Source organism: Callionymus lyra, chromosome 5 (genome assembly GCF_982586985.1).
Source record: "Callionymus lyra chromosome 5, fCalLyr1.hap1.1, whole genome shotgun sequence".
Taxonomy (NCBI): Eukaryota; Metazoa; Chordata; class Actinopteri; order Syngnathiformes; family Callionymidae; genus Callionymus; species Callionymus lyra.
Window position 1 is genome coordinate 4,158,083 of NC_141822.1, and position 24,782 is coordinate 4,182,864.

General features: G+C 38.1%; 2 protein-coding genes across 4 annotated transcripts in view; one reads left to right on the forward strand and one right to left on the reverse strand.

The window, feature by feature from the left end:
- Positions 1-15,746, forward strand: part of bmpr1bb (bone morphogenetic protein receptor type 1Bb) — a 22,243-nt gene extending 6,497 nt beyond the window's left edge. The window contains exons 2-11 of the mRNA XM_087790539.1: positions 1,973-2,123; positions 3,572-3,674; positions 5,193-5,295; positions 7,551-7,647; positions 7,713-7,857; positions 8,678-8,870; positions 10,894-11,191; positions 12,313-12,488; positions 12,583-12,713; positions 15,384-15,746. Coding sequence (XP_087646665.1) covers positions 1,973-2,123; positions 3,572-3,674; positions 5,193-5,295; positions 7,551-7,647; positions 7,713-7,857; positions 8,678-8,870; positions 10,894-11,191; positions 12,313-12,488; positions 12,583-12,713; positions 15,384-15,509 — 1,523 coding nt within the window. The 3' untranslated portion in view covers positions 15,510-15,746. The remainder of the gene's footprint in view (positions 1-1,972; positions 2,124-3,571; positions 3,675-5,192; positions 5,296-7,550; positions 7,648-7,712; positions 7,858-8,677; positions 8,871-10,893; positions 11,192-12,312; positions 12,489-12,582; positions 12,714-15,383) is intronic.
- A 5,646-nt stretch (positions 15,747-21,392) lies between these two features.
- Positions 21,393-24,782, reverse strand: part of unc5cb (unc-5 netrin receptor Cb) — a 226,927-nt gene continuing 223,537 nt past the window's right edge. For all 3 annotated transcript variants that reach the window (XM_087790542.1, XM_087790540.1, XM_087790541.1), the window contains one exon: positions 21,393-22,409. In XM_087790542.1, coding sequence (XP_087646668.1) covers positions 22,250-22,409 — 160 coding nt within the window. In that variant the 3' untranslated portion in view covers positions 21,393-22,249. The remainder of the gene's footprint in view (positions 22,410-24,782) is intronic.

The following is a 24,782-nucleotide window of genomic DNA, read 5'->3' on the forward strand; positions in this document are numbered from 1 at the left end:
TAGAGACAGACAGACAGACAGACAGACAGACAGACAGGCAGACAGGCAGACAGACATACAGACAGACAGACAGACAGACAGACAGACAGACAGACAGACAGACAGACAGATAACAGACAGACAGACGGATAGATAAAAAAAAGACAGACAGAATAAGAGAAAGACAGACAGACAGATAACAAACAGACAGACAGATAGATAACAGACAGACATACAAGCTAAGAGACAGACGGACAGATTTAGAGAAAGACGGATAGGCAGATAGATCGACTAACAGACAGACAGACAGACAGACAGACAGACGAGAGACAGACAGACAGAAAGATAAAAGACGGATTGACAGAAAGACAGATGGACTGAGAGACAGACAGACAGACAGAGAGATAGAAAACAGACAGACAACAGATAAAAGACAAACAGATAAAAGAAAGATAGACAGATTGACTGAGATACAGACAGACAGATGGAAAGAAAATGACAGACAGACAGACAGACAGACAGACAGACAGACAGACAGACAGACAGACTAAGAGACAGGCAGACAGACAGACAGACAGACAGACATTAAACTGCTGCTGCTTTTCTTCTAGTGAATCTAAAACTCTGTGGTTTCTCCAGACTTCAGACCACGACGAGACAGACTTTCATCTTTCAATGAGTTTCTTTGTGTCTCTAAGCAAACTTTCATTTCACTTCTTCGTCTTTGCCTTTTTTTTCTTCATCCCGTCTTTCCTTCCGTCTGTTTGCACGTCTGTCTGTGGAGGACGTGACGCGTCCATGAGGACTTGACGTCTCGGTGAGGACTCACACTCCACTGAGATGTTTCCTGCGAGAGGATCCGTGAGCTCATGCTCCTCTGAGGAGGTCACGCCTGGAAACACGCAACAGGTTGATGCGAAGCTGAACCAGACCAGGAATCCATGAGTCTGAGGACGGGCGGGGGGTTAAGAGGGGCCGCCATACTGTGGCCCCCGGAGCACGGAGGTCAAAGTTCACTGATGCTGGAGATGTCTCTGTCTTCAGAAGTTGATCTATCGCAGGAACATCTGGGAACTTGATTTTTTTACTCCTGTCCATTCTTGACAAACAAACTGATACAAAGAGTCACCTGTTGAAGGTGAGGCCCCCGGGGGCCACATGTGGAAGTATATCAGGGTCCATTGAGTTGGATTTAAACATTGTTAGATGTTGAAACTTTGAATTTTCAAATTGAAATCTTCTTTCTTTTTTGAGTTCGATTATCTTTTAATTCAATAATAACTTTGTAATAATGTAATAAATATGTAATAAAGGTAGTTTTTAAATATTGTAAAATTTAAATAAAAAACTTTCTACGTATAGACTTTGATATTCAAATTCCATCAACCTAAAAATACAATTTCTATATTCAATATCCGTTCATTTTTAGCCTTTTTTAATTCAATGTGAAAATGTTAAAATAGTGCCAAACAGTGTTTCCAGACCAAACCAATCGAGCACTGAGCCAATCGCTTTAAATTCACAGCAAGCTGCTTTGGAATCTGTTTCGAATCGACGCATTAGTGATTCTGCGACGTCACCTGATCATCTGTGAGTCACGTGATTGGCTGAAAGTTTGATCCAGTACCTCGGGGCTCTGCTGGTTTTGTCTGGTGTGACTATTATACCAACATTTTATATTGAATTTAAAAGGCTACAAATAAAAAAAACATTTATTTTTGAATTATTATATAGAACATATTATATAGAATATCAAACTTTATGTGTAAAAAGATTTTAGATTCTTTTTGAATTTCAATATAAAAAAAAACCAACAACTTTTCAATAAATAAATTATCGCATTATTAAAAAAAATGTACTCAATGTTTAAAAATACATTTTCAACTGTAATCTCTGAGGGAAATACCATCTGTGAAGATGAAGATGAAGACGAAGATGAAGCTCGTCGGTTGGATGATCGCGGCTCTGAGCTCTGTTGCTTCTGTCTGCGCAGCAAACCTGCTGGACTCCATGCTGCTGAAGAACGGATGGAAGGGACAGAAGAAGGACGAGAGTGGAAACAAAGCTACAGTCGTACCTGAAGACCTCCTGTGGTGTCACTGCAACCACCACTGTCCTGAAGACTCCGTCAACAACACATGCATGTACGCTGGACACACACGTGTACACACACATGTACATGGAGTCATACTACACAGTAAAACTGCAGAGCCTAGCAGAGTCATACTATACAGTAATACTGCAGAGCCTAGCAGAGTCATACTATACAGTAATACTGCAGAGCCTAGCAGAGTCATACTATACAGTAATACTGCAGAGCCTAGCAGAGTCATACTACGCAGTAATACTGCAGAGCCTAGCAGAGTCATACTATACAGTAATACTGCAGAGCCTAGCAGAGTCATACTATACAGTAATACTGCAGAGCCTAGCAGAGTCATACTATACAGTAATACTGCAGAGCCTAGCAGAGTCATACTACGCAATAATACTGCAGAGCCTAGCAGAGTCATACTACACCATAATACTGCAGAGCCTAGCAGAGTAATACTACACAGTAATACTATGGAGCCTAGCAGAGTCATACTACGCAGTAATACTGCAGAGCCTAGCAGAGTCATACTACACAGTAAAACTGCAGAGCCTAGCAGAGTCATACTACGCAGTAATACTGCAGAGCCTAGCAGAGTCATACTATACAGTAATACTGCAGAGCCTAGCAGAGTCATACTATACAGTAATACTGCAGAGCCTAGCAGAGTCATACTATACAGTAATACTGCAGAGCCTAGCAGAGTCATACTATACAGTAATACTGCAGAGCCTAGCAGAGTCATACTATACAGTAATACTGCAGAGCCTAGCAGAGTCATACTATACAGTAATACTGCAGAGCCTAGCAGAGTCATACTACGCAGTAATACTGCAGAGCCTAGCAGAGTCATACTATACAGTAATACTGCAGAGCCTAGCAGAGTCATACTATACAGTAATACTGCAGAGCCTAGCAGAGTCATACTATACAGTAATACTGCAGAGCCTAGCAGAGTCATACTACGCAATAATACTGCAGAGCCTAGCAGAGTCATACTACGCCATAATACTGCAGAGCCTAGCAGAGTAATACTACACAGTAATACTATGGAGCCTAGCAGAGTCATACTACGCAGTAATACTGCAGAGCCTAGCAGAGTCATACTACGCCGTAATACTGCAGAGCCTAGCAGAGTAATACTACACAGTAATACTATGGAGCCTAGCAGAGTCATACTACGCAGTATTACTGCAGAACCTAGCAGAGTCATACTACACAGTAATACTTAGGAGCCTAGCAGAGTAATATAACGTAGACTAGTAATACTAGGCCTCACGGCGCCTTTGTAGTTTACCAAAGTTGTACTAAAACTTTGTGTCAGATTTCTGAGTGTGTAGCACATGAAATAGTTTGAGGTACAAACAGAATAAAAACTTAGGAGAAAATTAAAGATTGTAAGTGTGACTCCAGAGAGTAAAGAAGTGATTTTATATCATGTTTGTTGTACTGATTAAAAAACTTTCTAAGGCCCTGGTTCTCACCAACATACTCTTGTAGGACGGACGGTTACTGCTTCACTATGGTGGAAGAAGAAGAAGGAGGTCTGGCTGTGTTCACCTCGGGGTGTTTGGGTCGAGCCGGCTCAGAGTTCCAGTGCAGAGTGAGTCTTGATGTTGTTGATGTTGTTGTTGACGTTGTTGTTGATGTTGTTGTTGATGTTGTTGTTTATGCTGTTGTTGATGTTGATGTTGTTGATGTTGTTGTTTATGCTGTTGTTGATGTTGATGTTGTTGTCGAAGTTGTTCTTTTTGTTGCTGTTGTTGTTGAAGTTGTTGTTGATGTTGTTGTTGTTGATGTTGTTTATGTTGTTGATGTTGTTGTTGATGTTGTTGATGTTGATGTTGTTGTCGAAGTTGTTCTTTTTGTTGCTGTTGTTGTTGAAGTTGTTGTTGATGTTGTTGTTGTTGAAGTTTTTGATGTTGTTGTTGATGTTGTTGATGTTGATGTTGTTGTCAAAGTTGTTCTTTTTGTTGCTGTTGTTGTTGAAGTTGTTGTTGATGTTGTTGAAGTTTTTGATGTTGTTGTTGATGTTGAAGTTGTTGTTGTTGTTGAGTTTGTTGTTTATGTATTTGATGTTGTTGTTGTTGTTGTTGATGTTGATAATTATGTTGATGATTTTGTTGTTGATGTTGATGTTAATGTTGTTGTTGTTGAAGTTTTTGATGTTGTGGTTGTTGAAGTTGTTGTTGATGTATTTGATGCTGTTGTTAATGCTGTTGTTAGTGTTGATGATGTTGTTGATGTATTGTTGATGTTGTTGACGCTGTTGTTGATGTTGACCCTGGTGATGCTGTTGATGTTGTTGTTGGTGTTGTTGTCGTTGATGCTGACGTTGATGTTGATGTTGTTGTTGACGTTGTTGATGCTGCTGATGTTGTTGTCGTTGATGTTGACGTTGATGTTGTTGTTGACGTTATTGATGCTGTTGATGTTGTTGGTGGTGTTGTTGTCGTTGATGTTGATGTTTTGTTGATTTTGTTTTTGACGCTGTTGTTAATGTTGTTGTTGATGTAGAAGTTGATGTTGATGTTTTGTTGATGTTGTTTTTGACGCTGTTGTTAATGTTGTTGTTGATGTAGAAGTTGATGTTGATGTTTTGTTGATGTTGTTTTTGACGCTGTTGTTAATGTTGTTGTTGATGTTGACATTGATGTTGATGTTTTGTGATGTTGTTTTTGACGCTGTCGTTAATGTTGTTGTTGATGTTGTTTTTGTTGTTAATGTTGTTGTTGTTGATGTTGTTTTTGACGCTGTTGTTAATGTTGTTGTTGATGTTGTTTTTGATGCTGTTGTTAATGCTGTTGTTAATGTTGTTGTTGTTGATTTTGCTGTTGTTGATGATGTTTTTGTTGTTAATGTTGATGCTGTTGATGTTGTTGTTGTTTACGTTGATGTTGTTGATGATGTTTTTGATGTTGACGTTGTTGTTGTTTTTGTTGTTGATGTTGTTGTTGTTTACGTTGATGTTGTTGATGATGTTTTTGATGTTGACGTTGTTGTTGTTTTTGTTGATGATGTTTTTGATTTTTTTTATGTTGTTGATGTTGTTGTTGATGTTTTTGATGTTGATGTTGTTGTTGTTGACGTCGAGCCCAGTAATGACAGAGTACTTTGTCAGGACACGTGGAACTCTCGCACCAGACGAGCTCTAGAGTGTTGCACGGACCAGGATTACTGCAACCGACGCCTTCATCCGACTCTTCCTCCGCTCAGGACGTCTGGTGAGATCCTGAGTGTGAACCTTCAGAGGATTCATGCTCAGAATATTGAAGGAATTTATGTTGTTGAAAATCTTTTTTTTAATAGTTATTTTAAATAATTGAATTCAAACATTTCTATATTATAATAATAGTCTAATTCAAATAATTCAAACATAAATATTCTGATATAAAATCTATTTGAATACATAGTCCTTTAAATTCAATAGATAAATGTAGGTATACTAGTGACACGAGGCAGTACTAAAAGAGTACAGAAGTACTGGATCAAACTGCCAATAAAAAAAAAGCTATTTTTGAATTGTTGGAAATTATTTACAAGAGGCTTCTGGGTAAAATTATGTAGCCTCTCTGAGTAATACTATGAAGCCTTCCAGAGTAATACTACAAACCCTCTTTGAGTAATACTACAGATCCTCGCAGAGTAATATGACGTAGCCTCTCTGAGAAATACTATAAAGCCTTCCAGATTTATACATATGGAGCCTCACAGAGTATTACTATGAACCTTCTCGGAGTAATACTACAGAGCCTTACTGAGTAATACTACAGATCCTTCCAGAGTAATACTACAAAGCCTCTCTGAGTAATACTACAAAGCCTTTTTGAGAAATATTACAGATTGTCACAGAGTAATACTACAAAGCCTCTCTGTGTAATACTACAAAGCCTTTTTGAGTAATATTACAGATCTTCACTGAGTAATACTACAAAGCCTCTTTGAGTAATACTACAGATCCTTGCGGATTAATACTAAGGGTGGGGTAATACCAGGAAAATACAATTTATTAAGTTACTTAAAGAACAAATCCTTTACTTTAGTTGAAGGTCTGAACATTTGAACAGTGGATGTTCTGAAGCCACGAGATCTTCTGAACAAACCACTGAACTGCAGCAGGTGAAACAGAACCTGCAGCTCGTCTTGTTCTCTCACCTCTAATGAAGAGACACGAGTCCTCTGGGCCCGCTTGAGTTTCTGCCTCAGGACGGATGTGAGGTATCTGTCCATCTGTCACTCACACCTCCTCCCTCGCTCACCTGTCACTCAAACACGTCTGACCTTGAAGACCAATCTTCTCACGAGCAGCTTTGGATGGAGATGGACGTGAAACACAAGGACCTTTGAACGGTTCATTATTTTATTAATAACATTCATTATAGATGTTGTCATGAAGGATTTATACTCAAAATAAATTGATATTTTATTAAAAATGAACATGTAAATATTCACAGCTTTCATTTCTATGTTGCAATTACACTTCCGGCCTCTAGATGGCAGCAGTTTTTCACGCCCCTTGCAGTTAAAGAAAGAATGAAATCATGCGAGATGACTGAGGACGAGAGGATACAGTGGACTTCAGGAGATTTTGAAGCTGATGTTTGGACATATTTTGTCTTTCATTTGTATTAATTCAACCAAAGAGAGTCAAATATTCGCAAGATGTCGCTAAAATACTGTGTTCTCTAAAATTGTTACGTATATTATAAGATTGTATCGAAATATATCGTATCGTGAGATTAGCATCGTCTCTACAGATCATTTAAATATTTAGAAGTATTTAATATTGTGAGAAAAAATAAAACTTAATAAACTAAACTTAATAAATTAAGATAATAAATGTTTTTGTAAAAATAAAAAGCAACAAAAGCAAAGATCAGGCCCAAGAGGTTTAATTTTTCTGGGAAATTACAAAAAATTACATTTGTGAGAAAACTACATCTTCACTTTATCAAACAGTGTTTAAGTTTTAAAAGTGTTTTTTTTTCTGAATCTGAAAATCTTAAATTAAAAGTTAAAAAACAAAAAGAAATCAAGTTTAATTAATGTGTTTTTCTTTTTAAAGTAAGAAAAAACCAAAAGTTAAGGTGTTGTCATAATAATAATATAATAGGTTTTGTGAATAATAATGAACATTTTTTTTGTTCTACAGTAGAATAAACATTCAAATAAACTGATCATATTTGAAAAAGTATTTATCGTCCAGAAACATTTCTAGTTTCTTCTCTGGACGAGAAACGTTCTTGTCGAGCTCAGGACGTTGGAGTTTGAGTGACAGGGAAGTGGCAGAAAGACTAGAGCCCCAGAGCTGTGCTGGACTCTGGAGGTTCTCGCGCCAGAGTGACATCTGATCCCAGAGACGCAGGAAGGAGATCGATCATGTGACACCGGGGGCAGGAAGAGGAAAACAATCTCTTCTGCGACTCAAATCTACACCCGTTTCACATCAGAAATGATTTAATAATGTTTCTCTCCTCAGACTACGTGGACGGCAGCGTCCAGTACATGGCGCTCTTCATCTCCCTCATCGTCTGCATCGTCTTCCTGGGGGTCGTGCTCGTCTTCTGCTGCCTCAGGTGAGACACACCTGTCCTTCATTTCTCTCTCTCTCGGCCTCAACTCCGTCTCCTCTCGTCCTCAGGCACAAGAGGCAGGAGTCTCAGACTCACTACAGCATCAACCTGGAGCCGGACGAGACTTACATTCCGCCTCGGGAATGTCTGAAGGACCTGATCGAACAGTCGACCAGCGTCGGGTCTGGCTCGGGCTCCGGGCTCCCTCTACTGGTGAGAGGACGATACTGCATGTGGTTGAACGATGACCGAGTCGATAAAACCTTCAAACTTGATGAATATTTGTTTTAAAAAATAACTATAATTGAATTATTTAGTCACTTTTTTTCAAAATATATCGTTTCCTCAAGATTACACAAGACTATAATAGATTAATTGTCAAAGTACAACATTGTTGCTACACAATACACACATGAAAATGAAATTTAAGAACTAAAATAAAAAAACACAAACTAAAAGCATAGTTAAAAAAAAACATGAAAAACTAAATAATGAATATACAAAAATAAATCATTTATACACATTGATCGATAAATAAATGAATAAAGTAAGACTTTACAACAAATACAACATTTTTTTAGTATAAAGAAAAATATATGATCAGTGCCATTCATTCATTTATTTTTCAAACATTTTGGTGAGTTTTAAATGTATTAATGAAGAAAAACAAAACAACTTTGCTTTTCCAGGTCAGACCAGTTTACAAAGTTAGACTTTGATCTGCAAAAAACTTATAAATATTATCTTTATTATTCTGTGTTTCCGGCCAATGAATGGATCCACGTGCAGGTCTAGTTGAATTAGTTTCATTAAAATATCTTATAAATCACTTATTAGCGCAATAAACACTTATGCGTTCAAACACTGCTCTGGCTTTAATTGAATGATAATTAGTAACTTTTTCAAGTGAATATCTTTTTAACTTTTTAAATAATAAATAATCTCCTTTGATGGAGTTTTTCTACGGAAAAACATGATTATTGCGAACATGATCCTGATGTTCCGTCCATTAACCGACTCGCTCGCGGACCAGGTCCAGAGAACCATCGCCAAGCAGATCCAGATGGTGAAGCAGATCGGGAAAGGACGTTACGGGGAGGTTTGGATGGGCAAGTGGAGAGGAGAGCGAGTGGCCGTCAAGGTCTTCTTCACCACGGAGGAGAAGAGCTGGTTCAGAGAGACGGAGATTTACCAGACGTTCCTGATGAGGCACGAGAATATTTTAGGTGAGAACCTCAAACATTTACCGTCTTTAAAGATATATATTTGCACAATGTTGAAAAAATGTTTAAATGAATGGTAGTGATGTGTCGATGAAGCTTCATGAAACAGTGTCATTATCTTCAGAGTCCACTAGATGGCAGTGATGTGTTGATGAAGCTTCATGAAACAGTGTCATTATCTTCAGAGTCCACTAGATGGTAGTGATGTGTTGATGAAGCTTCATGAAACAGTGTCATTACCTTCAGAGTCCACTAGATGGTAGTGATGTGTTGATGAAGCTTCATGAAACAGTGTCATTATCTTCAGAGTCCACTAGATGGTAGTGATGTGTTGATGAAGCTTCATGAAACAGTGTCATTATCTTCAGAGTCCACTAGATGGTAGTGATGTGTTGATGAAGCGTCATGAAACAGTGTCATTATCTTCAGAGTACACTAGATGGTAGTGATGTGTTGCTGAAGCTTCATGAAACAGTGTCATTATCTTCAGAGTCCACTAGATGGTAGTGATGTGTTGATGAAGCTTCATGAAACATTGTCATTATCTTCAGAGTCCACTAGATGGTAGTGATGTGTTGATGAAGCTTCATGAAACAGTGTCATTACCTTCAGAGTCCACTAGATGGTAGTGATGTGTTGATGAAGCTTTATGAAACAGTGTCATTATCTTCAGAGTCCACTAGATGGTAGTGATGTGTTGATGAAGCTTCATGAAACAGTGTCATTATCTTCAGAGTCCACTAGATGGTAGTGATGTGTTGATGAAGCGTCATGAAACAGTGTCATTATCTTCAGAGTCCACTAGATGGTAGTGATGTGTTGATGAAGCTTCATGAAACAGTGTCATTATCTTCAGAGTCCACTAGATGGTAGTGATGTGTTGATGAAGCTTCATGAAACAGTGTCGTTACTTTCAGAGTCCACTAGATGGTAGTGATGTGTTGATGAAGCTTCATGAAACAGTGTCATTATCTTCCGAGTTCACTAGATGGTAGTGATGTGTTGATGAAGCTTCATGAAACAGTGTCATTATCTTCAGAGTCCACTAGATGGTAGTGATGTGTTGATGAAGCTTCATGAAACAGTGTCATTATCTTCAGAGTCCACTAGATGGTAGTGATGTGTTGATGAAGCTTCATGAAACAGTGTCATTATCTTCCGCGTCCACTAGATGGTAGTGATGTGTTGATGAAGCTTCATGAAACAGTGTCATTATCTTCCGCGTCCACTAGATGGTAGTGATGTGTTGATGAAGCTTCATGAAACAGTGTCATTATCTTCAGAGTCCACTAGACTTGACTCTGGTGTTGTGATAGTGTAGTAACAAGTATATATGTGTAGTATTGTCCAGTACTTGACTCTGGTGTTGTGATAGTGTAGTAACAAGTATATATGTGTAGTATTGTCCAGTACTTGACTCTGGTGTTGTGATAGTGTAGTAACAAGTATATATGTGTAGTATTGTCCAGTACTTGACTCTGGTGTTGTGATAGTGTAGTAACAAGTATATATGTGTAGTATTGTCCAGTACTTGACTCTGGTGTTGTGATAGTGTAGTAACAAGTATATATGTGTAGTATTGTCCAGTACTTGACTCTGGTGTTGTAGTATTTACAGATCACATGACTCTTGACGAAGTCGTAACTGCTTTCATTTGTTTTCAAACCAAAATATGTCCAAACATCAGCTTTTTAAAGCTGCTGGACTCACTGTATCCTCTCGTCCTCAGTCATCATTCTACCTTTAGCTGTGGAGGACGTAACAAATGCTGCCATCTAGCAGCAGGACGTTTAATTGCAACACAAACATGAAAAAACGCCGTGAATGTTTGCATGTTAATCGTGAATAATAACAATCAATGTATTTTATTTAATACATACTTTATCAAAAATATAAGCTCTAACTGATAAAAGTGCAGTTGAAAGTTGATAACGTTGGTGATATGTTGTGTATTTATATTTTCTCTAGTGTATTTTTTGCTGCTCGTACACAACTGTCCTGATATCTGACTCTTCATTTCTCCCAGGGTTCATAGCGGCCGACATCAAGGGCACGGGCTCGTGGACTCAGCTGTACCTCATCACCGACTACCACGAGAACGGCTCCTTGTACGACTACCTCAAGTCCAACAGTCTGGACGTCAAGGCTCTGCTGAAGCTCTGCTACTCGTCCATCTCCGGCTTGTGTCACCTTCACACCGAGATCTACGGCACGCAAGGAAAACCTGCCATCGCTCACCGAGACCTGAAGAGCAAGAACATCCTGGTGAAGAAGAACGGCTACTGTTGCATCGCAGACCTCGGACTGGCCGTCAAGTTCAACAGGTTAGTATTATTATTATTATTATTATTATTATTATTATTATTATTATTATTATTATTATTATTATTATTATTATTGTTATTATTATTATTATTATTGTTATTATTATTATTATAAACAGGTGCAACCATTTGAGTGATTGATTGACAGTCGACGTGTCAATGCGAAATAATACTACAGAGCCTTGCGGAGTAATACTACAGAGACTCCTGGAGTAATACTAAGGAGACACACGGAGTAATACTACTGAGACTAGCAGGGTCATACTACAGACACTCATGGAGTAATAGTACGGAGACTTTGGAGTTATCCTAGGGTGATGTAGAGTAATATTACTAAGCAGAGTAATCCTACAGAGACTAGCGGAGTAATACTACAGAGACTAGCAGAGTAATCCTACAAAGGCTCTTGGAGTAATACTACAGAGACTCATAGAGTAATACTATAGAGACTTGCAGAGTAATACTACAGAGACTAGTGGAGTAATACTATAGAGACTCGCATAAAAATACTACAGAGACTAGCGGAGTAATCCTACAAAGACTCGTGGAGTAATACTACAGAGACTCGTAGAGTAATGCTATAGAGACTCGCAGAGTAATACTACAGAGACTAGCGGAGTAATACTATAGAGACTCGCAGAGTAATACTACAGAGACTAGCAGAGTAATCCTACAAAGACTCTTGGAGTAATACTACAGAGACTCGTAGAGTAATACTATAGAGACTTGCAGAGTAATACTACAGAGACTAGTGGAGTAATACTATAGAGACTCGCAGAGTAATACTACAGAGACTAGCGGAGTAATCCTACAAAGACTCGTGGAGTAATACTACAGAGACTCGCAGAGTAATACTACAGAGACTTGCAGAGTAATAATACAGAGCCTTGCAAAGTATTAAGACGCATTTTTGTTTGATAACTACTGGAAGGGCTTTTATGTCATGGGATTAGGATGTGTTTGAATGGAGACAGAGCCCTCTGGTGGTTTTAAAGCTGAACTGCAATAGAAGGTTAAACATTCTCGGTCGTGTAACTGGTTACATGAAGGTCAGAAGCTTCGATCACATGTGTGTAAATCATTAAAAAGTAAATCAATTGAGGGTTTTATTTGTGCTTCAGTGACACCAACGAGGTGGACATTCCTCCGAACCTCCGCGTGGGAACCAAGCGCTACATGCCGCCCGAAGTCCTGGAGGAGAGTCTGAACAGGACCTACTTCCAGTCCTTCATCATGGCCGACATGTACAGCTTTGGGCTCATCGTGTGGGAGATGACGCGACGGTGCATCTGTGGAGGTGCTTAGCTTAGCTTAGCTTAGCTTAGCTTAGCTTAGCTTAGCTTAGCTTAGCGCCATGATAGTTGTGGGTCTCTGACGCTCATGTGTCACAGGTGTCGTGGAGGATTACCAGCTGCCCTACTACGACCTGGTGCCCACAGACCCGTCCTACGAGGACATGAGGGAGGTCGTCTGCATCAAGGAGCAGCGACCGTTGTTTATCAACCGATGGGGAAACGACGAGGTACGTTTTCTTCATCACATCAACTTTCGCAGTTTAAACTCTGCAAAGAGGTTTTGTTAGGAGGCCGAGGAAGACACAACACAACATTGAGCCACAACACAACAACGTTCAGACACAACGCAACAGTGTTTAGACAAAACAAAACAACATTTAGACACAACAACATTAAGACACAACACAAAGACATTAGTTTAGACACAACATAACAACATTGAAATACAAAACAACAAAATTAAGACACAACAACATTTAGATACAAGACAAGAAAATTAAGACTCAACACAACAACATTAAGACACAACACAACATTTAGATACAACACAACAAAATTAAGACACAACCAGCAACATTTAGATAAAACACAACATCATTAAGACACAACAAAACAATATTAACACACAAAACAAAAACATTAAGACAAAATACAACAACATTAAGACACAACACAACAACATTTAGACATAACACAACAACATTTAGACACAACACAACAACATTTAGACACACCAACATTACTACACAACACACCAACATTTAGACACAACAACATTAAGACACAACAAAACAACATTTAGACACAACACAACAACATTCAGACACAACACAACAACATTCAAACACAACACAACAACATTTAGACACACCAACATTACTACACAACACACCAACATTTAGACACAACAACATTTAGACACAACAACATTAAGACACAACAAAACAACATTTAGACACAACACAACAACATTCAGACACAACACAACAACATTCAGACACAACACAACAACATTCAGACACAACACAACAACATTCAGACTCAACACAACAACATTAAGACACAACACAACATTTAGATACAACACAACAAAATTAAGACACAACCAGCAACATTTAGATAAAACACAACATCATTAAGACACAACAAAACAATATTAACACACAAAACAAAAACATTAAGACAAAATACAACAACATTGAGACACAACACAACAACATTTAGACATAACACAACAACATTTAGACACAACACAACAACATTTAGACACACCAACATTACTACACAACACACCAACATTTAGACACAACAACATTAAGACACAACAAAACAACATTTAGACACAACACAACAACATTCAGACACAACACAACAACATTCAGACACAACACAACAACATTTAGACACACCAACATTACTACACAACACACCAACATTTAGACACAACAACATTTAGACACAACAACATTAAGACAAAACAAAACAACATTCAGACACAACACAACAACATTCAGACACAACACAACAACATTCAGACACAACACAACAACATTCAGACACAACACAACAACATTAAGACACAACACAACAACATTCAGACACAACACAACAACATTCAGACACAACACAACAACATTCAGACACAACACAACAACATTAAGACACAACAAAACAACATTCAGACACAACACAACAACATTCAGACACAACACAACAACATTCAGACACAACACAACAACATTCAGACACAACACAACAACATTCAGACACAACACAACAACATTTAGACACAACACAACAACATTCAGACACAACACAACAACATTCAGACACAACACAACAACATTCAGACACAACACAACAACATTCAGACACAACACAACAACATTCAGACACAACACAACAACATTTAGACACAACACAACAACATTCAGACACAACACAACAACATTAAGACACACCACAACAACATTCAGACACAACACAACAACATTCAGACACAACACAACAACATTCAGACACAACACAACAACATTCAGACACACCACAACAACATTCAGACACAACACAACAACATTCAGACACAACACAACAACATTCAGACACAACACAACAACATTCAGACACAACACAACAACATTCAGACACAACACAACAACATTCAGACACAACACAACAACATTAAGACACAACACAACAACATTCAGACACAACACAACAACATTCAGACACAACACAACAACATTCAGACACAACACAACAACATTCAGACACAACACAACAACATTCAGACACAACACAACAACATTAAGACACAACACAACAACATTGAGCTGCAATTGAATTTAAAAGACTAGGAATTTAAAAATGTTGTATTTAGAATTTTTATTTTTGATGAGTTAAATTATCAAACTTTACGTGTAAAACAATCTTAACTTGTAAAATGTTTTCCATTTTATTATTAAAACGTAAACATGTATTAAACGTTTTAATCTATAGATCATTGAATTCATGACAAGTTTCAACATTTAAAACGTAAAATTCAACCATTTAATATCGTGAGTCCATTAAAGTGTAGCTGCTGAGTTTACGACACAAAAATAGCCCCGTACATCTCAGATATACTGATGACACTAATGAGGCGTGTGTTACAGTTTCCCAGCTACCAAGGGAAGCTTCCTAGAAAGTCCACTCACTCTTCAATAACTATGAATCTTCATGAATCACTTTCAATGAAATTAAATCACTTGTGAATTATTTTCATGAGTCATTAACCCATGAGTCGTCTCGGTGATCATCTCAGAGGAAGTTTGTGTAATGTTTTTTCAAGTGTTGTTAAAGTGTATTTGTTGTGTGTGTGTGTGTGTGTGTGTATGTGTGTGTGTGTGTGTCCTCAGTGTCTGCGGCAGATGGGGAAGCTGATGTCGGAGTGCTGGGCTCACAATCCTGCCTCGCGCCTCACGGCCCTGAGGGTGAAGAAGAGTCTGGCCAAGATGCTGGAGTCTCAGGACATCAAACTGTGACGGACACTTCCAGAGACTCCAGAGACGCCTCGCTCACGCCGGTCGGTCCAGACCAGAGATAACACTCGACCCGTCGCTGAAGACGCGTCGCTGGACGATTGAAAAAGTGCTTTCTGTGAAAGTGATTCATGTTGAGGTGAACGAATCCTGTCAGACTTTTGTTCTGTCGGCTCTGAAGACTGTTCAACCACCTCTTTGTATTTCAAGATGATTTTCAATTAATTTAATGATTCCACAGACGCCTCATGACCCCCCACATGCTGCCCCCCCACCCCACCTCATGACCCCCCCACCCCACCTCATGACCCCCCACATGCTGCCCCCCACATGCTGCCCCCCCCCCCCCCACCTCATGACCCCCCACATGCTGCCCCCCACATGCTGCCCCCCCCCACCTCATGACCCCCCACATGCTGCCCCCCACATGCTGCCCCCCACATGCTGCCCCCCCACCCCACCTCATGACCCCCCACATGCTGCCCCCTTGCTCACCTACAGTGTTGAACTTGTGTTGAGATGTTTACAGAGGAATTCTATGGAAGTAAATCCGTGTCCTAAGAATATTGAAGGGTTTAACTGAACAACATTGAGATACAACACAACAACATTAAGATACAACAACATTCAGCCACAACACAACAACATTGAGACACAACACAACAACAGTAAGATAAAACAACATTGAGACACAACACAACAACATTAAGTTAAAACAACATTCAGGCACAACACAACAACATTAAAACACAACAACATTCAGCCACAACACAACAACATTAAGACGCAACAATATTTAGCCACAACACAACAACATTAAGATACAACACAACAACATTTAGATGCAACAACATTCAGCCACAACACAACAACATTAAGACGCAACAACATTTAGCCACAACACAACAACATTAAGATACAAAACAACAACATTAAGACGCAACAACATTTAGCCACAACACAACAACATTAAGATACAACATAACAACATTAAGACGCAACAATATTTAGCCACAAAACAACGACATTAAGATGCAACAACATTCAGCCACAACACAACAACATTAAGATACAACACAACAACATTAAGACGCAACAACATTCAGCCACAACACAACAACATTAAGATACAACACAACAACATTAAGATGCAACAACATTTAGCCCCAACACAAAAACATTCAGCCACAACACAACAACATTAAGACACAACACAACAACAATGAGCCACAACACAACAACATCAAGACACCATACAACATCATTCAGCCACAACATAACAACATTAAGACACAACACAACAACAATGAGCCACAACACAACAACATTGAGCCACAACACAACAACATCAAGACACAACACAACATCATTCAGCCACAACACAGCAACATTCAGCCACAACACAACAACATCAAGACACAACACACCAAGATTAAGACACAACACAACTACATTAAGACACAACACAACAACATTAAGAAGGAATTCTATGGAAGTAAATCAGTCTCATAACAATATTTAACGGTTCCATCCTTGTGTTACCTCTGGGTCAAGGTGACCCGAAGCCTAGGAGGTTGTTCACTTTGACCCAGAAGCAAAACAAGAAACACATTTGCTTTCTGGCGTCCGGGTCACTCTGACCCAGAGACAACACAGGGGTTAATACGGGAAATGTTTTGTTCATTTTAAGCAAATAATTCTTTTTTTGGTTCATTTTAAATAAAAAATCGAAAGGTTGAATTTGTTAATTAAAGGATTAGATTTGTTTTGACAATAAAAAATTCTAAAGTAAATATTCTTTTCATTTGTAGCCAAAATTTAAGAAAATGCATTTTTCAATTATAAAAAACTAAACTCTATGTGAAAATATTCAATGATGTTCAATTGATCTTTTAAAAAAACAAAACAAACAAAATCCAACCTTTATATATAGAAATAATTGAATTTAATTCTTTAAAAAACATAAAATCTTGGAAAAACTACCACATTTTCATTGAAATTCAAAGTTTATTCTGAAAAGTAAAAATACTTCAATATTCCGGAGACTCTGAATTACAAACATGTAACACATGGACATATTTCATCCGTCAGGACTGGATCTCAAGGTCGACGTGATGATGGAACAGAAACTCTAATAAAATGTGTCTTCAAGTTGTTTGTTGTTTCATTGTTTTAGATCATGTGTGTTAAACTGTCGAGCGATCGTAGGAGGTCAAAGTTCAAGGTCAAAGTTCATGTCGACCTTTGACGATGTCATTGTTCAACATAAGACAATTGTTACTTTTTTAGTTAAACGTGGTTTTGTTTTAGAGCCTGGAGATTCAATCACACGAGGAAAACCCCTAAATTATGATCATAATCTCAGGTTCTACGAATTGTTGCCCTCTAACTGCTTCGCCATTGGTTTACCCCCGAGGTACCGCCTCGTCTCTGAGAAAGCTTAATGAACTCGCCACCATGCTGGGTTCAGTCCACTTCCTATAAAGGCGGGAAATACCCGCAGCACTTCCTCCAACTGAAAACTCAGCGAGAAAGGCGGCTGCTGGGCGACGAGGTTAGAGGGCTTCGCACCAATTCGTAGAACCCGAGATTATAATGATAACTCATGGGTTCTACGTCATTTGGTGCTCCGCCCTCTAACCGCTTTGCTGTTGGTTTAAACCCAAGGCGAAGCCCGCGTGATCAAAGTACCCCCAGCTGGGTGCTGCTCCTGACAGCAGCATAATTAGGCCGCTGCCGGCCCAGGGTCAAAATCTACTGGAGTTGCGAGCCTCAGGGGATGGCATCACTCAAAAACAGTATGAGCTACTGATAGCTCTAGCGAAGGTTGAGGTGGACGCCCAAGACACGACTGAGCAGATTCCTTCTCAGGCAGAAGAATAAGGCATTGGAGCAGCTGAATGAGGCCAGGCACCGCCAAACAGAACCCTTCCAGGACAACAGGTGAAGGCGATCTTGTCCTTGAGGCAGCGGTCGGAAGGCCCGCAGAGTTGTCGCCGGAAGGAATGGTTGAGAACCTTCGTACGGAACGCTGGGTTCGGAAGAAGAGACACTGATGACTCCTCGACTCGAAAGGAAAAACACTCGAGGCTATTGGGGAGAACACAAAACTCACTCGTTCTCTTCATGGATATCAGGACCAGAAGGAGTAAAACCTTAAAAGACAAAATGTCACTCATTTGCAGCAAGGCCAGCTGCAGCATCGTGTGCGCTCACTCAAGTCTGCCATGGCGGTGGAGCTGTCTGGTAGCACTAATACGTTGGACTGTGACAGTTGGGGAGAGAGGTGAAGCAGGACGTTGTGAATTGCTTCCAACTCTAGCCAGTTGTGTGTCTGTACACCGGTCTGTTCCAGACCCTGCTGGCGTAGATCTGACCCGAGGTGCATCTCCAACCTGTCAGATATGCAACTACACATGAGTGTAAAGAAGGATGCACCCTAATGGAACTGTCCGTCTGAGGTTGGCTAAATAGTTCCAAAACTTGATGTCCTGCAAAAACCCGAGTGGAAGGCTCACTTTTTGACATCAGTCCTGCTTTGGGTCTAGCTTGAGACGACCAAACCATCCCTGGAGCTCCCTCATATGCAGAAAGACCATCTGCACTGCCGTGTGAGCTGCTGCCACGAGCCTAAGGAGGGACATAACAGCGCCTACTGTTGTCACATGACGCCGAGCTTCCAGCAACTGTGTTGTCAGTCGGAGAATGGGCTTCATTTCAATGAAACATGAAACAGTGTCATTCTCTTCAAAGTCCACTAGATGGTAGTGATGTGTCGATGAAGCTTCAAGAAACAGTGTCATTATCTTCAGAGTCCACCAGATGGTAATGATGTTTTGATGAAGCTTCATGAAACAGTGTCATTATCCTCAGAATCCACTAGATGGTAGTAATGTGTTGATGAAGCTTCATGAAACAGTGTCATTATCTTCAGAGTCCACTAGATGGTAGTAATGTGTTGATGAAGCTTCATGAAACAGTGTCATTATCTTCAGAGTCTACTAGATGGTAGTGATGTGTTGATGAAGCTTCATGAAACAGTGTCATTATCTTCAGAGTCCACTAGATGGTAGTGATGTGTTGATGAAGCTTCATGAAACAGTGTCATTATCTTCAGAGTCCACTAGATGGTAGTGATGTGTTGATGAAGCTTCATGAAACAGTGTCATTATCTTCAGAGTCCACTAGATGGTAGTGATGTGTTGATGAAGCTTCATGAAACAGTGTCATTATCTTCAGAGTCTACTAGATGGTAGTGATGTGTTGATGAAGCTTCATGTAACAGTGTCATTATCTTCAGAGTCCACTAGATGGTAGTGATGTGTTGATGAAGCTTCATGAAACAGCGTCATTATCTTCAGAGTCCACTAGATGGTAGTGATGTGTTGATGAAGCTTCATGAAACAGTGTCATTATCTTCAGAGTCCACTAGATGGCGTCTCTGCACTATTTTCCTTTGTTTTGAACAACTGTTCTAATGAAACATCATTTTTTAAGTGATGGCGCCACCTACTGACCTCTGATCAACATGACACTGTTTCATGAAGCTTCAGCAACACATCACCAACTAATGCATGAATGTTTTTTGTTTAATTTTGAGGGAGAAAAAAAAAGACAATATTGACACAAAAATGTTTAAAATGTAAAAAGAAACACACAATAACAGAACCCGATCACACAATAGGAAACAAAGGACATATTAAAGAAGTATTATTCTGCGAAAAACATGTTTTATTTGATGAGAGACGAGTATTATTCTGAAGAAAAACTGGGGGAAATGTTTCTTTTTCCTCTCGAAAATAATCTTGATGATTTCATCCAGTGACTCGAAACAACACAAACCAGGCTCTCGTGTTCAATGTTGCATAGAAATATAATTTATTATTCGTCTTAAAAATTCTTTCTTACACTTTGTACATCAACTGGACGGACGAGAGCCGGAGCCGCTCGACTCGGACGCTGAAGGACGAGCGATCAGAACGATGCAAACTTTGCATAGACCTCGTGACAGAGACGAGCGAGGAAACAATCAGGAACGGCGTCGACGCGAACAAACGTCGGATCACGAATGGCTTCTGTCGCTCACGTACAAACTTTAAATAACACCACGCAGTCGTCGTGTTCTAGAAAAATAGATCTTCGTGGCAAACCAGCGATAAATATCTCCTTCCTCAGTCCGTGATGTGTTTGATATAAACTCAAGAAAAACAAGATATAAAGTCAAGAAAAAAAAGACACAAACAACGTGGAAGTAAATCAGTGGCATTTGAATATTTAATGGTTACATTGAACATTTCAAGTGTTGAAACTTTTTACTTAACTGAAGCGTTTTTATCATTAATTTATCATTAATTATAGGATTATTTTTGAATAATTTAATTAAACAATCGGTATATTAAAGGTTGTTTAGTTTATCCTTCCAATAATAATATTTTAAGCCTGTTAAATTCAATAAAAATGTTTGTAATTGCATGTAATTAATTGAAACAACTATTTTTTTAATCAATAAAAAAAAAATGTACCTTTCAAAATACAAATTATTGAATACATTTAATTGTAAAAATATGTATTAAATGCCTTATATATTAAGAAAAGTTAGTTTCAACATTTTGTGTGTAATGGTTTTTTTAAATTATTTATTATTAATTTATGTATGTTCAATAATTTAATTCAAAAATGGCTATTAATGGGTGAATTCTTTTTTATAGAAAAAAAATTGTTAATGTTAATAATTCAATAACTTTTATGATTGAAAGGTTGAATTTTCTCAATTTTTAAAAGCACTTTTTCTTTAATCAAATATTTAAAAAATAAAAATATATTTTTATATAAATAGAGTTCGATATTGTCGTTCCAATAATTTACAGTAAATGTTCTAGAATTTTTTTTATAACATTTATTTTAGCATTTTAAATATAATAAAATATCGTGGCTCTAGGAAGCAATTTTTTTTTATGAATAAAGTAAAAATCATCCAATTAGTTAATAAAAAAACAACTAAATAAGAAGAAAATAAACCTACAATAATCATACAAATGATTGAATTATATTAATTAAATATATATCTATATAATCCTTAAAAAAACCCATTTCTATACTAAGAAAAGCAAGTTTCAACATTTGAAATGTTCAACTACGTCATGACACTGAAACACTTCCATGTAAAGCAACACGTGATGACGTCATTCGCGTCCCTCAGTGGCTGATGACGGCGTCAGTCCACCAGGGGGCGCTCTGATACAGTCAGAATCATAACATAACGTGAGGAAACTGCAAAAGTATTCAAGACAAACAGATCAAATAATAATAATAAAAAAAAAGCATATAAATAGTCGTATAATTAAACACTATGTTAACGCCTCGGTGGCGTTGCTATGGAAACCCACGTGGAATCTAATTGGACCGTCTTGACCTTTTTTTTCCACGACGCTCCTTCGGGGGCGACAGGAAGTCGCGTCCGCCACGTCCAAATATCTGGACGGCCGTTTCCACGGAAACCAGATCCAGGAATATCAGCGAGGAATGACTGGCAGCCATTTTTGTTTACCCTTCAAAGTTCTGACACCTTCTTGTTGCCAGCGTTGAACTGGGTCACGGACCGGGATGTTCCCGTCTCCTCACACACACACACACTCACACACACACCGACACACACACACACACACACGTGTGTGTCACGAGGACGTCTTTTCTCTCTCGTATATGTTCTGGTTTCCTGCCACAGGTTCTCCGGGAACGAGGCGTCAATGTTCTCCGCAGGCGGGGAACAGGCTGTCATGGCGACCCATCTCCTCCAGAACCTGCGCCAGGCGACTCAGGTTCCCGTCGGGGAAGTGTTGCGCCTCCCAGAGGTCCAGGATGACCCCGGTGGGGCTGGACTTGGTGGCGAAGTAGTTGAGATACCTTGAAAAGAAAAGAGAGTTCAGGACTTTTTCTTGTCGTAACGTCATGACAACCTTCTTCTCATCGGCTCTTCATATCGAGATACTGATTTGTCGAGATACAAATATCACAAGATACTTATATGTCGAGATACAAATATCACAAGATACTCATATGTTGAGATACAAATATCACAAGATACTTATATGTCGAGATACAAATATCACAAGATACTCATATGTTGAGATACAAATATCACAAGATACTTATATGTCGAGATACATTTATAATTAGATACTGATTTGTCGAGATACAAATATCACAAGATACTCATATGTCGAGATACAAATATCACAAGATACTCATATGTTGAGATACAAATATCACAAGATACTTATATGTCGAGATACATTTATAATTAGATACTGATTTGTCGAGATACAAATATCACAAGATAGTTATTTGTCGAGATAAAAATATCACGAAATACTGATATGTCGAGATAAAAATATCACAAGATAGTTATATGTCGAGATACATTTATAATTAGATACTGATTTGTCGAGATACAAATATTACGAAATACTGATATGTCGAGATACAAATATCACAAGATAGTTATATGTCGAGATACATATATAATTAGATACTGATTTGTCGAGATACAAATATCACAAGATACTTATATGTCGAGATACATTTTTAATTAGATACTGATTTGTCGAGATACAAATATCACAAGATAGTTATATGTCGAGATACATTTATAATTAGATACTGATTTGTCGAGATACAAATATTACGAAATACTGATATGTCGAGATACAAATATCACAAGATAGTTATATGTCGAGATACATATATGATTAGATACTGATTTGTCGAGATACAAATATCACAAGATACTTATATGTCGAGATACATTTATAATTAGATACTGATTTGTCGAGATACAAATATTACGAAATACTGATATGTCGAGATACAAATATCACAAGATAGTTATATGTCGAGATACATATATAATTAGATACTGATTTGTCGAGATACAAATATCACAAGATACTTATATGTCGAGATACATTTATAATTAGATACTGATTTGTCGAGATACAAATATCACGAAATACTGATATGTCGAGATACAAATATCACAAGATAGTTATATGTCGAGATACATTTATAATTAGATACTGATTTGTCGAGATACAAATATTACGAAATACTGATATGTCGAGATACAAATATCACAAGATACTTATATGTCGAGATACAAATATTACGAAATACTGATTTGTCGAGATACAAATGTCACAAGATACTAATATGTCCAGATACTAATAGCACTAGATACTAATATGTCGAGATAGAAATATAATCAGATACTGATTTGTCGAGATACAAATGTAAAAAAAACCTGATTTGTCGAGATACAAATATCACGAGATACTAATATCACGAGATACTAATATGTCGAGATACTAATATGTCGTAGATACAAATATCACAACCGACAACCAAAATTTTACCATCGCAAAATAAAAATGTACTAAATCGATTGAAAAAGCAACTATTTGTTTCCTGAAAAGAAAAACACAATTTTTAATTCAACAACTTGAACTAATTATTAATTTATGTAAAAGAATATCCGATTAAAAATGCATTTGAATTGCATTGATTTTTTTAAAGATTTTCTACTTTGAAATGCTGTTCAAACTTCTAATCTCTCCTTCATCTGCTGAATCAACAGATCTGTTAATCCTCTCTTTAGGCGTCTTTTGTGTTTTATCTGCTTTATTTTCGCTTGAAATCGGCGTCAAGTGGCGTCACAGCAGGATGAGCTCTCGTCCGACTGCTCGTCCTCTTTGCTGTCACTTCCTGTCAGCGGTCAGTCCGAGGCTGGCGCCGCTGATAAGGCGCTTCCTGCTGAGTCGGATCTGTTTGGATCAAACCCACGAGGTCACGTGACGCCGCCGTGTTCACGACCTCAACGCTTTTATGTGAAGAAATATTTCGTTTTCTATAACAACTGTTGCTTTTTACATCAGACCAGTCGTTTATTTCATTTGATTGTATAATTTCACATAAATCTCACGTTTTAAAATAATATTTTAACTCATTAGGATTTTCTGTTTGTTTTTCTTGTTCAGTAGAACGAAAACCAAGACATAGTAATAAAAAAAATAAGTATTTTTTTTGTACTACTTCGTCATGTCTACGGCTCCGTACGAAGGTTATATATACAAATGAATCTAACTTTGTTTTAATTCTTTAGGCTTTCAGGGTTAAAATAAATCTGTAAGATGATATTTTTTAATTTTTGTAAATGAATAAAATATAAATACATTTTTTTCATTTTTGAGTGTTTATTCGCATTGATTTTTATTGTAATAA